At 38.5% G+C, this 14686-nt stretch overlaps 1 protein-coding gene across 1 annotated transcript in view; it reads left to right on the top strand.

Annotated features, from left to right (window-relative positions):
- Positions 1 to 14686, top strand: part of FBXL4 (F-box and leucine rich repeat protein 4) — a 49219-nt gene that overhangs the window by 23238 nt on the left and 11295 nt on the right. The window contains exon 5 of the mRNA XM_074150651.1: positions 4397 to 4610. Within this exon, the coding sequence (XP_074006752.1) occupies positions 4397 to 4610 (214 nt within the window). The remainder of the gene's footprint in view (positions 1 to 4396; positions 4611 to 14686) is intronic.

Genomic DNA, 14686 nt, shown 5'->3' with positions numbered 1-14686 from the left:
CTCCAAGACAACCAATATGTGTCCAAACCAATTTATCCAGCGTGTAGTGTTCCATTCTGTGCCACCTCCATCCTTCTGTCTCCTAATGTGCGTGTCCTATGAAACTGCACATACAAATGTTCAAGGATCCTGATGACCTGCTGATCTAACTTCCACAAACACACCGTTCTACCAGCCCCTGCGTTGCCCTTGTTCTTTCTCGTGCTTCTACACCTGTGTGTACCCATTCCTCCTCCCGTCATATCAATCTTAACACTTTATTACAATTATCTGTACTACGTGCTGTGGCGGTTGTGTAACACAGCAGTCCTGAAAAGAGAAATGTGAGTCTAAAAATATCTGGATGTGACTTTAAGAAATATGTTAAAATATAGTTCTATAAGCCAAATCTCATTTTTTAAATTAAATAAGTAAATTTGTCAAAGTTCCTTTAGGTCCTCAGTTCTCTGCTGTAGGGCTGGTGTAGCATGTTATGATCCAGAGTCAATTAGGCACTTGGAATTTTTTAATATTTATTGCACTATCAGTGCAGAGACCATGATCCCAGAAGTTGGTGTCTGCTGATGAACGGAGGTATCAACGGCCACCGTGCAAATACACAATCACCACAGCTTTGGAAACTACCTAGAATAGAAAAAAAAACCTCACCGACTGAAAGGGGGAGGAATGTGCCTCATTTTTTGGGGGGAGAAAACGGAAAAGTGCATGAAGTCTAAATTTACATAGAACATTAGGTGTTGATTTTATTCAAATACATAAGCCTTCTCTGTAAAGTAAGTAAACTGTATCTTTAATTATGAAGACTGAAGGGAAAATGGAAGAATTTAGAACAGTAGAAGCTGCCAGGGATGCAGGAACCTCTGGTATGGCTTTGGATTGAATGCAAGACTGTAAGTAGAGAGACCTGAGTAGCCGCAGGGAGTGTGTAATTGCCTTGAAGCAAACTACAATGATTATTTTAATGAATTACTGATTCTAGAAGGGTGACAACAAGGAGAGCTCGGCAAATGGGGCAATGCTGTATCTGTCAAGCAATGGAGGTAACATTTCTGATTTGTATACTAGTATAAGGTAACACTACAAGGGAAAGTGCTAAAAAAACTATCCAACCCTATGTTGTTCACAAATGGAAGTTGCATCCCCCTTGCCTCCTTGGACACCAAATTCAGTGGTTTATATGTCACTGACTACAAAATGATTACCAAAGATTTTCATTGAAAATATATTTGGTAAAATCAGCATGATTGAAACCTGTTGGGATAATTGTACTAAAGGAATTCAAAACTAGGTAGCTATTCATGTTTAGGAAGGATGAGCAGATGAGGGAACTGGACTGTGATCCCTGCTTGTTGTAAGCTTTCAGTAGCTTTGAATGATGGGTTATCAAGCAAGTGGGATTCATTACGCTAACGGTGAAGTGTAGGTTTTGGATCCAGTGCAGTTCCATTAGAAACCATTGGAGCAAATGTGATGTGTTCAGTACCCTCGTAAGTATATGTCTAAAGGTATTTTGAGGATTTTGTTTGGGAGGTCTTATGCAGCGAGTTCTGACGTGAAGGGTGCTGTCTCTTGTACCTTGATATTTTAATTTTGGGTCATCTTTGTCTGGTGGGGTATGCTTACAATACAGGCATAAATTGCAAGATTAAAGTTTTTAATAGACTAAGTGACCCCATGACCATGATGGGTTTAACATCAGCGTGAGTAAATAGCATCCTAACTGCTTATAGGTAGGCTTGAAGTTTCAGAAAGGTTTCACTAGGACTAACTTACTTCCTAATAAGGTTTGCCTGGAGTCTTCTCTTCTCCAGGCTGAACAACGTACATGGTCACATTATTCTAGGTTGTTTAGTCAGTCGCATTTCATAACAAACATGAAGGGAATGAAGGGAAGTCACTTCAGAAATAGTGTGTATAAAATATTGATAATAAAAGCAAAACTAAAGGGGTGAATGACTGTAGAAAGGAGGAGAGACTGAAAACAGGAACCGGTCAGTCCTCAGTAATTAAAGGAGGGGTATGTCAAGAAATGTTGATTTTGGTAAAGGTGCTTTTTTGGGAGTTGTTAGTTGTCAAATAAGGTAAGTCAGAGCCAGGCATCCAGTGTCTGTTAAGTCTCGGAAGTATGAAGGCAATGCCACAATTTTTCTAAAAGCATGAGAACTGGTGTTCTACCTTGCCATATGGCTTTGGAGATCCATGTGGAAAGATGTTTGCAAAAGCCTCTGTCCTGAGCAGCCTGTTAAGTGCAAACAAAGATTGGGGTGCTCTGATCGTTCGGTGAACTCTGCAGTTCTCCCTGATGTTCTCTGCCCTGTGCTGGTTGGTGATTTCCTCAAATTCCTCCTCCTGTTTCTGTTCCTGTCTTTACCCTGTCAGCTCTTTTTTCTACCCTGCTACACATCCCTTATCCCCCTTGCCTTTCTGTTTAATGTCTCCTAAATAACCTTTTCCAAAAAGGCAGCAAAGCCATGAAGTGCAATGCTCATTATGCTCGTTGCTATCGCTGTGTTTGCTCTGCCTGTGTATTTCAAGCATAATGAATTTAAATAAAACATTATGAGTATAATAACTCCTCAAGCTGGTGAGCCTGGAGTTCTTCTCCAAGTCTAGGGGGTTAAATTAGTCTTTCCTTGACCTGGTAATGTTAACTTTTAATAGACCCAGAAGGAGAAAAGTGTTGATCTCTACCAACATTTATAACAGCCAAGGCCTGTTAAATTATGTGGCAGTTAACCTAACATCCATTATTGTAATGGAGTAATTCATAAAATATTTATCTGTTAGCAAATTAAAAGCTAGAGGTATAATAAGTGGCGATTGACAAGGTTTTATGGAAAATATCACCGTTCAAACAAACCTGATAATTTGTTGATGAAAGAAGCTGTGTGAATATATTGTTAAAGCACTCATTAAATAGAGGAATTGGGTAATTGGTAACCAGCAATGAATCCATATGTCTACTCAGATTTCCAGGGGATTTCTATCCTGTGTTTCTCTGTGGCAGTGTTGTACTCTATTGCTAGCCTAAAATAGCAGTCTGATGTTTAAATATGTGATGTTAATTGTTGTGAATTGTCATGTCATTTCATCTCTGTCACTCCCATAAGAAGTCTTACCAGTCTAGGTGAATTCACTGTATCACAGTATCACAAATAAGTGCTTGGTGTTTATAAACTCTGATTTTACAAGTTAAAACAAATTCTAAAGAGAGACTGCAGAGTTAGACGAAAACAGTGGAAGAGTAGACTTGAAGGCCATACTTAGCAGAACTCTGGGGCTTATGTCTCACCTTTCATGTCTCAGACCCTCTCTTTGTTTCTGTTTGCATAGGCTCATAGAAGTGTTGGATATTAGGGACTTCTGAAGGTCATCTACTCCAAGCTCCCATTTGAGGTATCCCCAGTGCTAGATCAGGTCAGTCAAGGTTTTAGGTGGCCGTGGGAAACCTCCAGGGATGGAGATGCCACCCTGCAATCTCCCTTCCCCTCCATATATTAGTGACATGGTTTAGTGATGGTTTTTTATCAGAGTTAGGTTGATGGTTGGACTAGATGATCTTAAAGGTCCCTTCCAACCTAGACAATTCTATGATTCTATATTGTATAGGATCTGCACAATCAAACCAAGGCCACGTAATGTGCAAGATGAAAGGAATAAGGAAAAGTGATGATGAATGGCAAGTATGACTTGAGTGGTGAAAAAAATAAGCAAAAAGAGAAGGTTTTGAAAACCTGGATCTTGAAAGACGGACTTCAAGTCCGGTGCTACTACTGTTAGTGTCATTGAGGAGTGCTTCCCTGAATGGGTCTGCTTTTAAGACCAGCAGCTATTTCTCCTGAGTTTCAGCAGGACCAAAGTCCTGGGAAGGCTAGTACTTGTTAAGTTGTAGCAATAAGAGAGTCATGAGTCTCTGGCGTTTCTATTGTATCAGTTAAACCCAAAAAGTAATCCTAACTTTGGGGTGCATGCGTCGGAACCTAAGGCTGCTTGGTCTGCATGAAGGTTTTTGTGGGATAGAGCTGGTAATAGAGCAGATCAGAATATTTACTATGAGAAACTCATTCGTGCTCTCTCACAAGTAGCTCCACTATTCTAGGAAGTAGCAAGAGGAATTCATTGCAGCCTTACTTAACCAGCTCTCTTACTGGTTTGGTCTCTTCTGGATTTGTACAGATTTAATTCAGAAGTAAGTTCTTCAGAGTGCTTATGATTAATTTACTTTAACCTAATCATGTTTTCTCTTAGTTAACTGAGGTGACATAAGAGCTGTGGTCTGTAGGGTTCTCATTGCTGGAAGGAACTATTTCCTGGTTTTCGTGCTTAAGGTTTTGACAGTATTCAGACTCTCACCTGAAATTGCATTTATTTTCCACGTAAAATGTGTTTTTTACAGGTTCTTGAAAGTTTGTGGCTCTGAACTAGTACGTCTTGAGTTGTCTTGTGGCCATTTCCTCAATGAAACGTGCTTGGAGGTCATTACTGAAATGTGTCCGAATCTGCAGGAATTAAATCTGTCATCTTGTGATAAAATACCACCTCAGGCTTTCAACCACATAGCCAAAGTGGGCAGCCTAAAGCGTCTCATTCTCTACCGAACAAAAGTGGAGGTAGGAACAAGTCTTTTTAACCTTTGCAATAAATACTTTGTCCCAGTAATATTGTATTCTTTTTCATTAATGAAGAAATGAATTAAAATTTTGTATGTAAATTCAAATGTAAATTCAGAAAACTCAAAGGTAGTTTCAAAAATCACAGGGTGGTTTTTTTTGTTATTTTCAAAATAGCTTCTGGATTTAACAAAAACAAAATAAAAAGCCTACATGTTCTAACTTGCATGGAAGATTGGTGACTTTTCACCAGCTGGTTTAAGCAATGTAGTGAAAGCACAAATGTGGAAGCTTTCCTCTTGTGCTGAGGTGTACTCCAGACAGACTGTATTTGGGAATATAATTGGGAAATTGTCCTGTTTAGTAACTTACTGTAATTCTCAACATTCTAGCCTTTAGAATGACTTACTAATTACTAGATCCCCGCTGTTTTTGTATATTAGCAGTAATTGAGACGTGAAACACAAATTTTTAAAAAATACTTTGAATTTAGAAGTGTAGAAATTACTTCTTCCTACAGTTATTCGACTGCCCAAAACAAGGTTGGTTTGCTGCAACGTATTTGCCATCTAAGATGGAATGGTTTTACGTGCTACAGTTGTGAAGGCTGTTGTAGTTTACTGCATTGTACAAATGTTGTGTCCTAGAGAATTCAGCAATTCCAATCAGAAGGACTTCCATCTCCTTCTCCCTAACTACGTTATCATGTGTTACAACCTGACTACTCTGTTTTACATAGGAACTCTCTTAAGAAGGGTCTGCTTTTGTGTGTTGCTTCTGCTTGTGTTTTTGGCGCGCAGAAGTAAGGTTATGACACTGGATTGTGTGGGGTGTTACCTGCAGTGGAATAGAAGAACTGAAGCTGGAAGAGTAGGTTCTGTCTAGTAGATGTCTAAGGGGCAAACAAGAAAAAAAAATTAAGAATTGTCTTGCATCACTACACTTCTCTCCACTAAATGCAGCTCATTTTTCCAGTGCTTTAAGTTCATTATTAAAGATTTCATTCTTAAAGGTTCTTCAATTCTGTATATGCTTGAAATAATCTGTAATGTGCTTTGAGAAACTAATCCAAACATTTTATAAATGTAATTTCTGCTAGCTCAAGACTGCTATTATACTTGTTGGATTTTTGTGCTGGTGGTTTTGGTATTTGCCGTTACACGACTCCTTAATGTTTATTCATTGAGAGTGTATTCATAGCATAATTTAAGCACTTGTGGCATTGATAAATTTAAAGAATACAATGAACAATGAAGGTATTATTATATACAGTAATTGGTAATGCACATCTTTATGGTTTGAGTATGAATATTATCTTGATTTAATGCTTATTATGAAGTATTCTATCCATATAAACAATGCAGCCAAAATTGTATTTCAAAGAAACCAAAGCCACAATTACAGCAGAACTTGACAGTCTCCTTATTTCTGAATGTAAATTTTAATGTAAGATAACATGTTTCATGTTGCATCATATTTTGAATTCTTTATAATGTGTGAAAAAAATTTTTTTTTAGTTTGTGTTACTATTATAATTAAAATACAAAATGAACTAAATTTAAATCAAATGACAATGGAGAAAGGACTTGTTTTGCACACATTTTAAAGCATGTGTTATATTTATAAATTATATCTGATGCCTTTGACCAAGAGCAAATCCAAAGCTTTAGCAGCTCTTAAGAGAGGACACTGGAACTCTTCGATACCAAGAAGAAACATAAGAATCTTTGCAGTAAAAGTAACAACTCTTATTTTCTTATGCCAAGAGCAATGAAAGAGTTAATGCTGCCGTAAAATCATTCTACAGGTTTCAGAAATGACCTGCTATGGGTTATGTTATACTCCTGAGAGCTATTGTCCGAGGTTTTTCAGCTTGGACGGAACTTTGTTGGCTCAGGCACAAATCTTTAGGATTAAGAGTTGCAAGCAAGTAGTGGAAAAAACGTGAAAGCCTCTAGCTAGAAAATGGGAGGTTGAGTCAGTGACAAATAATCCTGTGATACAGGACCTTGTTGGTGCCTTCCGGTCCCTTGTCAGGCTCCTGGGGCTGAATTTGGTCATTTGAGCCCATAATGTGAAAAGTTGGGGGGAAGAAGGAAGGCATAAAACAGATTTGCAGACATAAGGGAGGGCATAATTTGACCAAATGAAGCAAAACCAAAATGCAGTAATTGAATTAACTACAGAGACTATTACTTTCATTGAATTAATTCAGTAATTGCCGTGTTGCTGTGTCCTGGTCCCTGCTGTGTCCCTGGCACTGTCAAGTAGCTGTAAGAGAACAAAAAAGTGTCCCTGTATGTTCTGAATCCTAGCTTGCAAATCACACTGTGCTGATTTGTGAGGAGGCAAGTGTTTTGACTTTCTTCTGCACTCAGTAATAAGGTTCATTCCATTTTCATTTCCATACACTCTCTTTCTGTCTTACCTGATGCTCATATGGTGTTCATATTGTATCTGTTTCTAAACCTGTATCATAAAGTTTTGGAGGCAAAAGTTTTATCTCTGTCCAGTTCTTAATCTCAAAAATGATCCAATAGTCCAAGTGCATTGCAGGGGGGGGAGCTGATTTTTAACAACTATATTCCAATTTTCACCCTTTTGATCATGTTTCTTTCCATGTTGTGTCTTCCAAGGTGATAGCTGATGGATGCTTGAGGGAGAGGAGGCTTCCTGTTCTAATGTCAGTTTATACTGTAGAGGAAAATGGTTTTGCTGCCATATTTATTTTGAATCTGTAAATGAAAATTGTCTGCATTAATGTTTTTATCCAGAAGGCATCACTTAAATACACTTGTGATTGTGGTAATAAGAACAGGGCGGGGGTCCCCTTCTGCAAACATCGGTTAAGAAGGTGTGAAAGGGGCTGGCTCTTGTATCTGTTGACAGCTTTTTTTCAGTCTGGTTGAAGAGGCCATTTGAGCTGGAGCCAGGTGGGCTGGGCAAAAACAGTCTCCAGAAGTCCCTTCCACCACTCAGACCTTCTGTGAGTTGGTGTTGATGGCACTAATTGAGGACTTAACCTGTGACCTTTGTTCTCCTGACCTGTGACCAGTGCCCAGATGAGATACACTGTTTCTGCATGCCACATTTTTCCCATCAGTAAAATTTGCGTAATAGTAACTTCCTCATTTTGTAGCTGTGGCATGAGGATAAATGTACCAGGACACTTGGAGGTTCTTTGATATATATATATATATATATATATATATATATATATATATATGGTACTACATAGGTTACTCTACATAGGGCTGTGTATAATGACTTGAAATACTGTCATGTGATAATGTGCTTTTCTAAATTGCAGGAAGTTCCATTAGTTTCAAAGCTCAGCCTTTTTCCTCTGTTAAAATTGAGAAAAGCATTGCTAGAGAAAGCTTGCTTAAGAGGTGGAAGCATTTCTGTGAACTAAACAATGGCAGACTTTCAGTGGTTATCTCTGTCTGGGACTACATGGGTATCTTGTTCTTCCTAAAGACCACAAAATCTATCTTGTGATGAGGTGACCTCTTCTGTTTGCTTCGTCATGCAGTGGCACAAGTTAGCTCAGGGAACCGAAGGACTTCAGCAGAAAACAAATTTGGCCACCATTTAGCTCTAATTTGGCATATGATTCCGTGCCATTTTCAGCTTGTAGCATGAATAACTGAAAGCTTAACACACAGAAAAGTGAAAACAGATGAAACCAAAATCAGGGGAACAAATTGAATAGCTTTGTAGACCTCTAGATCCAATTTAAGTTTCCAGAAACAGTATTATTATGCATTTCGTGTGTTATTGAATGTTTGTTCTGTCAAAACTAAAATACCAAGGATATGCATTTATCCGTAGAACTCAAAATCTTAGAAGTAGTCTGAAAATGAGTGCTTTCTGGGAAGCCAACAGTTATTAAAACTTGTCCTGAAAACTAAAGCTAGCACTGTATAAGTATCTAAAATTAATTTTGTGTTCTTTTTTAACGCTGGTTAAACCAATGACTTTTGTGTTTATAAGCACACGTAGCATCTCATCTCTCTAAACCTCTAAAATTGCCTCCTATCTTTAACAAAGTTCTTTTAAAGTAGCGTAGCACCAAGAAGTGCCTAACTTCAAAATTATCTTGATGCCTTAAAATCCTGTTGGGGGGGGGGGGGGGCCAGGAGGCAAAAATCAAAAGATGACCAGAAGCATATTTTACAGTTTCTTTGCTGGAGCAGGTTTAGATGAGAATTGTATTTCACCATTACTATACCTTTCGTTTCTACATTATTAACATGTTACGTTCTTCTTTCTGTGAGAAGAATTGCTTTTTGAAACTATTGTAGGTTGAGTGTAGGTTGCTTTTAGATGGAAGGGATCAATATCTTGAAATTCATTAAGTAGATTTTTTTTTACCTTTTCATATCCAATATTGATTTGCCCTATTGTACCTTTCAAAACAAATGGTTTAATAGAAGTTTACAGAATTCTGGCTTTTCATCTGATGTGTTTTTTAATTGTTGTATTAAAATAGCAGATGCCAACTAGTTTCTGACATAGTTCTTTCACAGACTCTGCCAAAAAAAAAACCCCACACCCAAAAAGTTGATTTTTTGGCTTTCTTCTTGTGCTGTATAATGCCAAGGGGGTGGGGGGGAAGTATTCCAAATTTACATAAATTTTTAATTACTTTTGACAATCTTAACAAGATTAGCTTTTACATTTGTATGAAGTGTTTGTAATTACAAATATTTATAGCAATAGCGTCACTCAGAATTAAATAAAATTGTGTCCCTTCATCTGCGGGTTTTTCTTGGTTAGGTTTTTTTACCACAGGTAGTTCTAGTATGGTAAGACTTTTTTTGGTGCAGTACCTATGAAGTAGAACTTCACTGGCTTAAGATAAAGACTGTGATAGATTATAATTGTAGTTTTTCAAATAGTTGATGGAAAACACCAACATCAGTGTTTCTGCAGTATTTTTGCTACTAGACACCAAAATTGGAGGGAAGAACTTTGTTGCTGAGCTGTGTTATTGCCAGGGAGGATTGGGTTTTTTTAAATTACTTTTCAAGGAATCTTACTAGAACCTCCTTTATGTGGTTTTACCCATGGAAATCAATTTGCCATTCTGAAGTCCATATAGTAATAGCTGTAGTCTTAAAAAAATGAATCCAATGATGTGCTGTCATCAAGATTCCTTATCTCCAATTTATGCAGGAACACAGCAGCTGCGATTCACTAAGGTATTTCTGGAAGTCCTAAAGCTGAATTAACATTTAGTTAAGTGTTTCAATTGGAAATGATAAGAAAAAAGAATACAACTTTCATTGTCCTCTCATATAATGCAATTGTGTGTTGGGAAAGAGTAAAGGAATTTTTTTTTCTACCCCTAACTTGCATTTAAGTCTTGCATAATTCAATTTTTTCTTGGATAAAATGGTTAACTGGAGAATTAGTAACTCTGATTAAAAACATAGCAAGCAAGGGAAACTAGTATTTAAAGAAGGGAGGAAGCAGTCTTTAATGAGACTTTAAGATTACTTTCAGTACTCAGTTCATTGAAAAATTAGAAGAAAAAAATTGCAGTAGAATAAAAGTCTTGTAAAAGATTTGGGCTCTCAAGTTGTTTCATTGAGAGGCTGGAAGAATTCCCAACTTATGTCAGACACAGTTCTTCTGAGAGGGGGAATAAAACAGCCCATTGTTTGTTCCCAGCATATAAAGTAACAATTTTAAAAGCAGTTTTTAAGATTTCTCTATAAAAAGGAAGTTTATAAAAAGGTGCAGACTGTTTCTTCCCTATCCCAGCCCTAAAGCTTTGGGTTTTTTTCTAAAGCTCTTCGTTTAAGTGCACCACAGTGGGCCTCTGGAAGATTATTTTCATGCATTTTATTATAGTGCAGCCATTATGTTATAGCTGTATTATAGTGCATCATTTGTATTTTTAAAAACCTTTCGTATTATTATTTTTTTTAATCTTGGACTACTTGACGATGAAACTGCAATGAGTGAATGATCAAATATTCAAAGTGCATCTTTTACAGGTGAGCCACATCTGCTACAGACAGAAGGGTTTTCTGTTTGAACAGATATTGAGCTCGGGCTATCTGTTGGATGCTTTCCTCATCATGCTAACATCAGAAGTGATTTGCACTTCCTGCTGGATCGTGAATGCAAAAAGACCTGAAAAAAGTCAAGCAAGATTCAGTCTTGCCAAGTGTATTACTCTGGCACCAGTATTTGGGTTCTCCACTCTTCACTTGTCCAAACCAGCAACACTCTTGCAACATCTAAGTCAAAACTTAAGTGTAATGTCTAAGGTCTTTACAAGGACAGGTAGGATACAGTTAGTCCAATAGTTGAAGTATACACAACACATAAATGTCTTCCAGGCTGGCCTGTGTTGCAGAGTTGAGGACTTCCGTGTTTGGGCAGACCTCTCAGCTCTCTCATGTGGAGTAAGTTAGGATTTCCAGCAGTAATCTCATCTCTTCTATTGTCCAAGGCGGGATCATCTCCATTGATGTCCTTTCTGATAGATGTTTGTCTGACCTGTTCATAAAGTCTTCAGAGACTCTTCAGGCAGCCTGGTTCCCTTTTCTGAGGTTTAGGACTAACGGCCATGCCTTAAAATATTTCTGTAATCTGCTCTGTAAGGTTGAGTTTAGCAGCAATATCATATCCTTCTAATCAGTTTGATGTCAGTTTTCTCTCGTAAAGTAACTCCTGCATGGTCTCAGCTGTGTGTTTTCCTTACCTGAAAACACTTACCTGGGAACGGAGGGATAGGGTAGACCGTTTTATTTGGCCCCTTTGGACTCTTCCCGTTGTCTGTGCCATCTTATAAAAATTTATTGTTTTAGTAATTTTTGTTTTGTCTTGGATGGCAGGAGAAATGTAGACCACTGAAGCCATGCTGTACGTTACTCCACAAAGAAAAAGTAATTCTTACCTTAAGTTTGTTTCCAGGGTGGTTTGGTTTTTTGTTGTTTGTTTTGGCTTTTTTTTATCATCCACTCTTTTCTCAATCTGTATAAAGAGAAGCAGGTATGAAGCCAAACCTTACCTGTGAAACAGGGAAAACTCAAAAAAATCTCCAAACTACGCATCTTGTAGGAATTTAGGAGGCCTTTTAGCTCCTCTTGCAAAGCACTCTAACATCTGAGGTTTGGCCTGTGTTACAGCTTCAGGGTCGGATGATTGCCTTGCTCTTCTCCTTTGCTTAAATAGGAGTGTCATCACTCATTTTGTATTGCAAGTCAGAGAGATGAATCGTACAGACAGATGGCTTGAAACAGACAGGTTATTACAATGATAGTCCTTCTATATGGAGTGCATATGGATTCTGTGAGCTGCCATTCTCTCCTGCTATTTTCATGTCCTGTGCCACCTGGATTCTCAGTTGACTGAGGCACAACCAGGCATGTACAAAGGGTTTTTTCTTCGTTCTTGACATACGCAAACCCCACCTCAGTTACCGAAGAACAGACACTGCTTCTGAAAGAAGTCTGATTTGTTGTGTGTGGGCATGTATGCACACCAGAAGATGAATTAATATAGCTGCTATAATTAATGTTGAGTAAGTAGTTGTTTACTCTTGGGCTTGACTTGCATGATTTGTGATGGTATAACACGGTGTTCTACCAAGCTCTCTTCTACGACCCATATTCCTAGCGCTTTTTTTAAATTGTTTGGATTTTTTTAAAAATTGTTTAAAATAATACTTCAAGTTTCACAGGTTGTGGGAGGACCTCTGAAAATGTGGACTCGGTGCACATCAATACAGGAAGGACTGTCTTAAATTAGAGGGGAGCTAAAAAAGGTATTCTGAAAGATGCATCAAATTCCTGTTCAAGTTAACAAAAGTAGCTCAGTTATCTAATCAAGATAACTGTGAATGTTAGTCTTCCTACCTATCTCACCCTTCTCTGAAGAAGAGGAACTATGGAATTATCTCACATCCTGCAAGCTGGCCAGAGTGACTGTTCACTTTTGCACTGTTTATGTCAATTAAGGAAAGATATTGCTGCTTCACATCCCTTCAGGCCAGTGTTTAAATTCCAGTCTGGAAACCATTACTGAAAACCATGGGCGAACGTGTCAAGGTATTTGGCTTTCCTGTGGAGTCACCTGCAGAAACCCTGTTTAGATCTGTGTGTGCAGTCAGAGACTGATTTATTTAGCTCTGATATTTAAGGTTTGTAGAGAGAGGTTTGGGGATTTCGCTTTTAATTTGTGCACCTGAGTAAGTTCTAAAGCTCATGGCTTTCACTGAGTTGAATAGTAAAGACTGTGTCTCATTCTCTTGGAGTTACTCGTTTGCTCAGGTTTAATGATCCAAATGAAGCATTTGCTTTTTAGGTACATTACTTAAAACATATTGGATATTTACACGCTTATTAGCTTTAAAGTGTTCTTCAGTGTTACATCTCTAATAATGACTTTTTAATGCCCTTGTGTTTCATTTCCTAGCTACCTTTTTCTTTAAAAACATGAATGAAAGTAAAGGAAGCAAGTGGTCGGTGGCTTTTTAGGACCTCTGTGAAGATATGTGCTATGCTGCACCTTGTTCTCACCAGCAAGGAGGGGCTGGCGGGGAATGTGAAGAGCAGCCTTCGCTGAGTGACCCTGAAATGGTGGAGTTCAAATTCATGGCTTTCCCTGCCATGGCTTCACAACAACTTGCTCTCCTCTTGAAAGAGAAGATCTTTATGCAGCCAAAAGGGTCTCTGAGTTAGTCCTTTGCTCCAGAGCTTTGGCATTGCTAGTTCAAACATCTTGGGCTGGTGCATCACGGTTAGGCTGGACTACTCAAGGGCAGTTCAGTGGCTTTAGTGTCTTCTACTGGTCCTCAAATGTTTCTTGTAGGGCTTCTTGTGCTTCTCTTCTATTATTTCCTTTCTTCCTTTTTCTTATAGCAATCTCTTACACTAAACCAGTCCAGAGGAGGGCCACGAATATAATCAGAGGGCTGGAGCACCTCTCCTATGAAGACAGGCTGAGAGTTGGGGTTGTTCAGCCTGGAGAAGAGAAGGCACTAGGGAGACCTTTTAGCAGCCTTTCATTAGTTAAAGAGGGCCTGCAGGAGCCATGGGGAGCGACTCTTTATCAGGGAGTAACAGTTGGGTGACGGATGAGGGGGTAACAGTTTTAAACTGAAAGAGGGGAGATATAGATTAGATATTAGGAAGAAATTCTTTAGGGACAGTGAGACACTGGAACAGGTTGCCCAGGAAAATTTTGGATGCCCCATCCCTGGAAGTGTTCAAGGCCAGGCTGGATGGGGCTTTGAGCAACCTGGTCTAGTGGGAGGTGTCCCTGTCCATGGCAGGGGGGTTGGAACTTGGTGATCTTTAAGGTCCCTTCCAACCCAAACCATTCTATGATCATTCTATGATACATGAGGAAGGCTTACTACAGCATCCACTTTTGGGCTACCTTTGGGAAATCAAATTTTAGAAGGCCAAGTTGGAAGCTGAGGCTCCATACACGTCTAATTGCTCCTTGGAGACATCTAAATTACATGTCTGAAGTGAGCTTTGTGAGTACCCCACACTACGTCCCTGTTCTGTGTCTGCCAGCCTTTCAGTGCAAGGGACCAGATATTTCTTCATGGTGGTAGGACAAAACATCATGTTCATGCCAAGTTTCATTAGAATATAAAAAACTGAGGAGGCTAAAGGAAGCGTTTTACCCTAAACTTCCTGAAATAAACTTTCTGAAAACAAGTAAACTTATATTTAAATGTGTGTATATATATATAAAAATTATACTACTCCTGTGTACAAATATTATTGACTAGTGTTCTTGTAGGACTTCACTTACTAGTAGTAGATTTTTTTGTCCTTTCTATATTGCTTGGGTTTTTTTGTTGTATATCCTGTAGATGTCCACAGACTCCTATTGTTACTACATTGTGAAACTTATTCCCAGTTTCAAGTGCATACAGATTTTGAAGCCCTAATGAAGTGGGGAATGTTTTAAGTATGATGCACAGCTATTAGTGAGGTGAATCCCAGACTACATTCTTCCTTGCACTGTGTGTGTATTTCCAACTACAAAACAAAATATGGCTACAGGCAGTGCAGATGAGTCTTTTCTGTATCTTAGAA

Source organism: Numenius arquata, chromosome 7 (assembly GCF_964106895.1).
Source record: "Numenius arquata chromosome 7, bNumArq3.hap1.1, whole genome shotgun sequence".
Classification (NCBI taxonomy): Eukaryota; Metazoa; Chordata; class Aves; order Charadriiformes; family Scolopacidae; genus Numenius; species Numenius arquata.
Note: the sequence above shows the minus strand (reverse complement) of the source record. Positions and strands in the feature narration are given on the sequence as shown.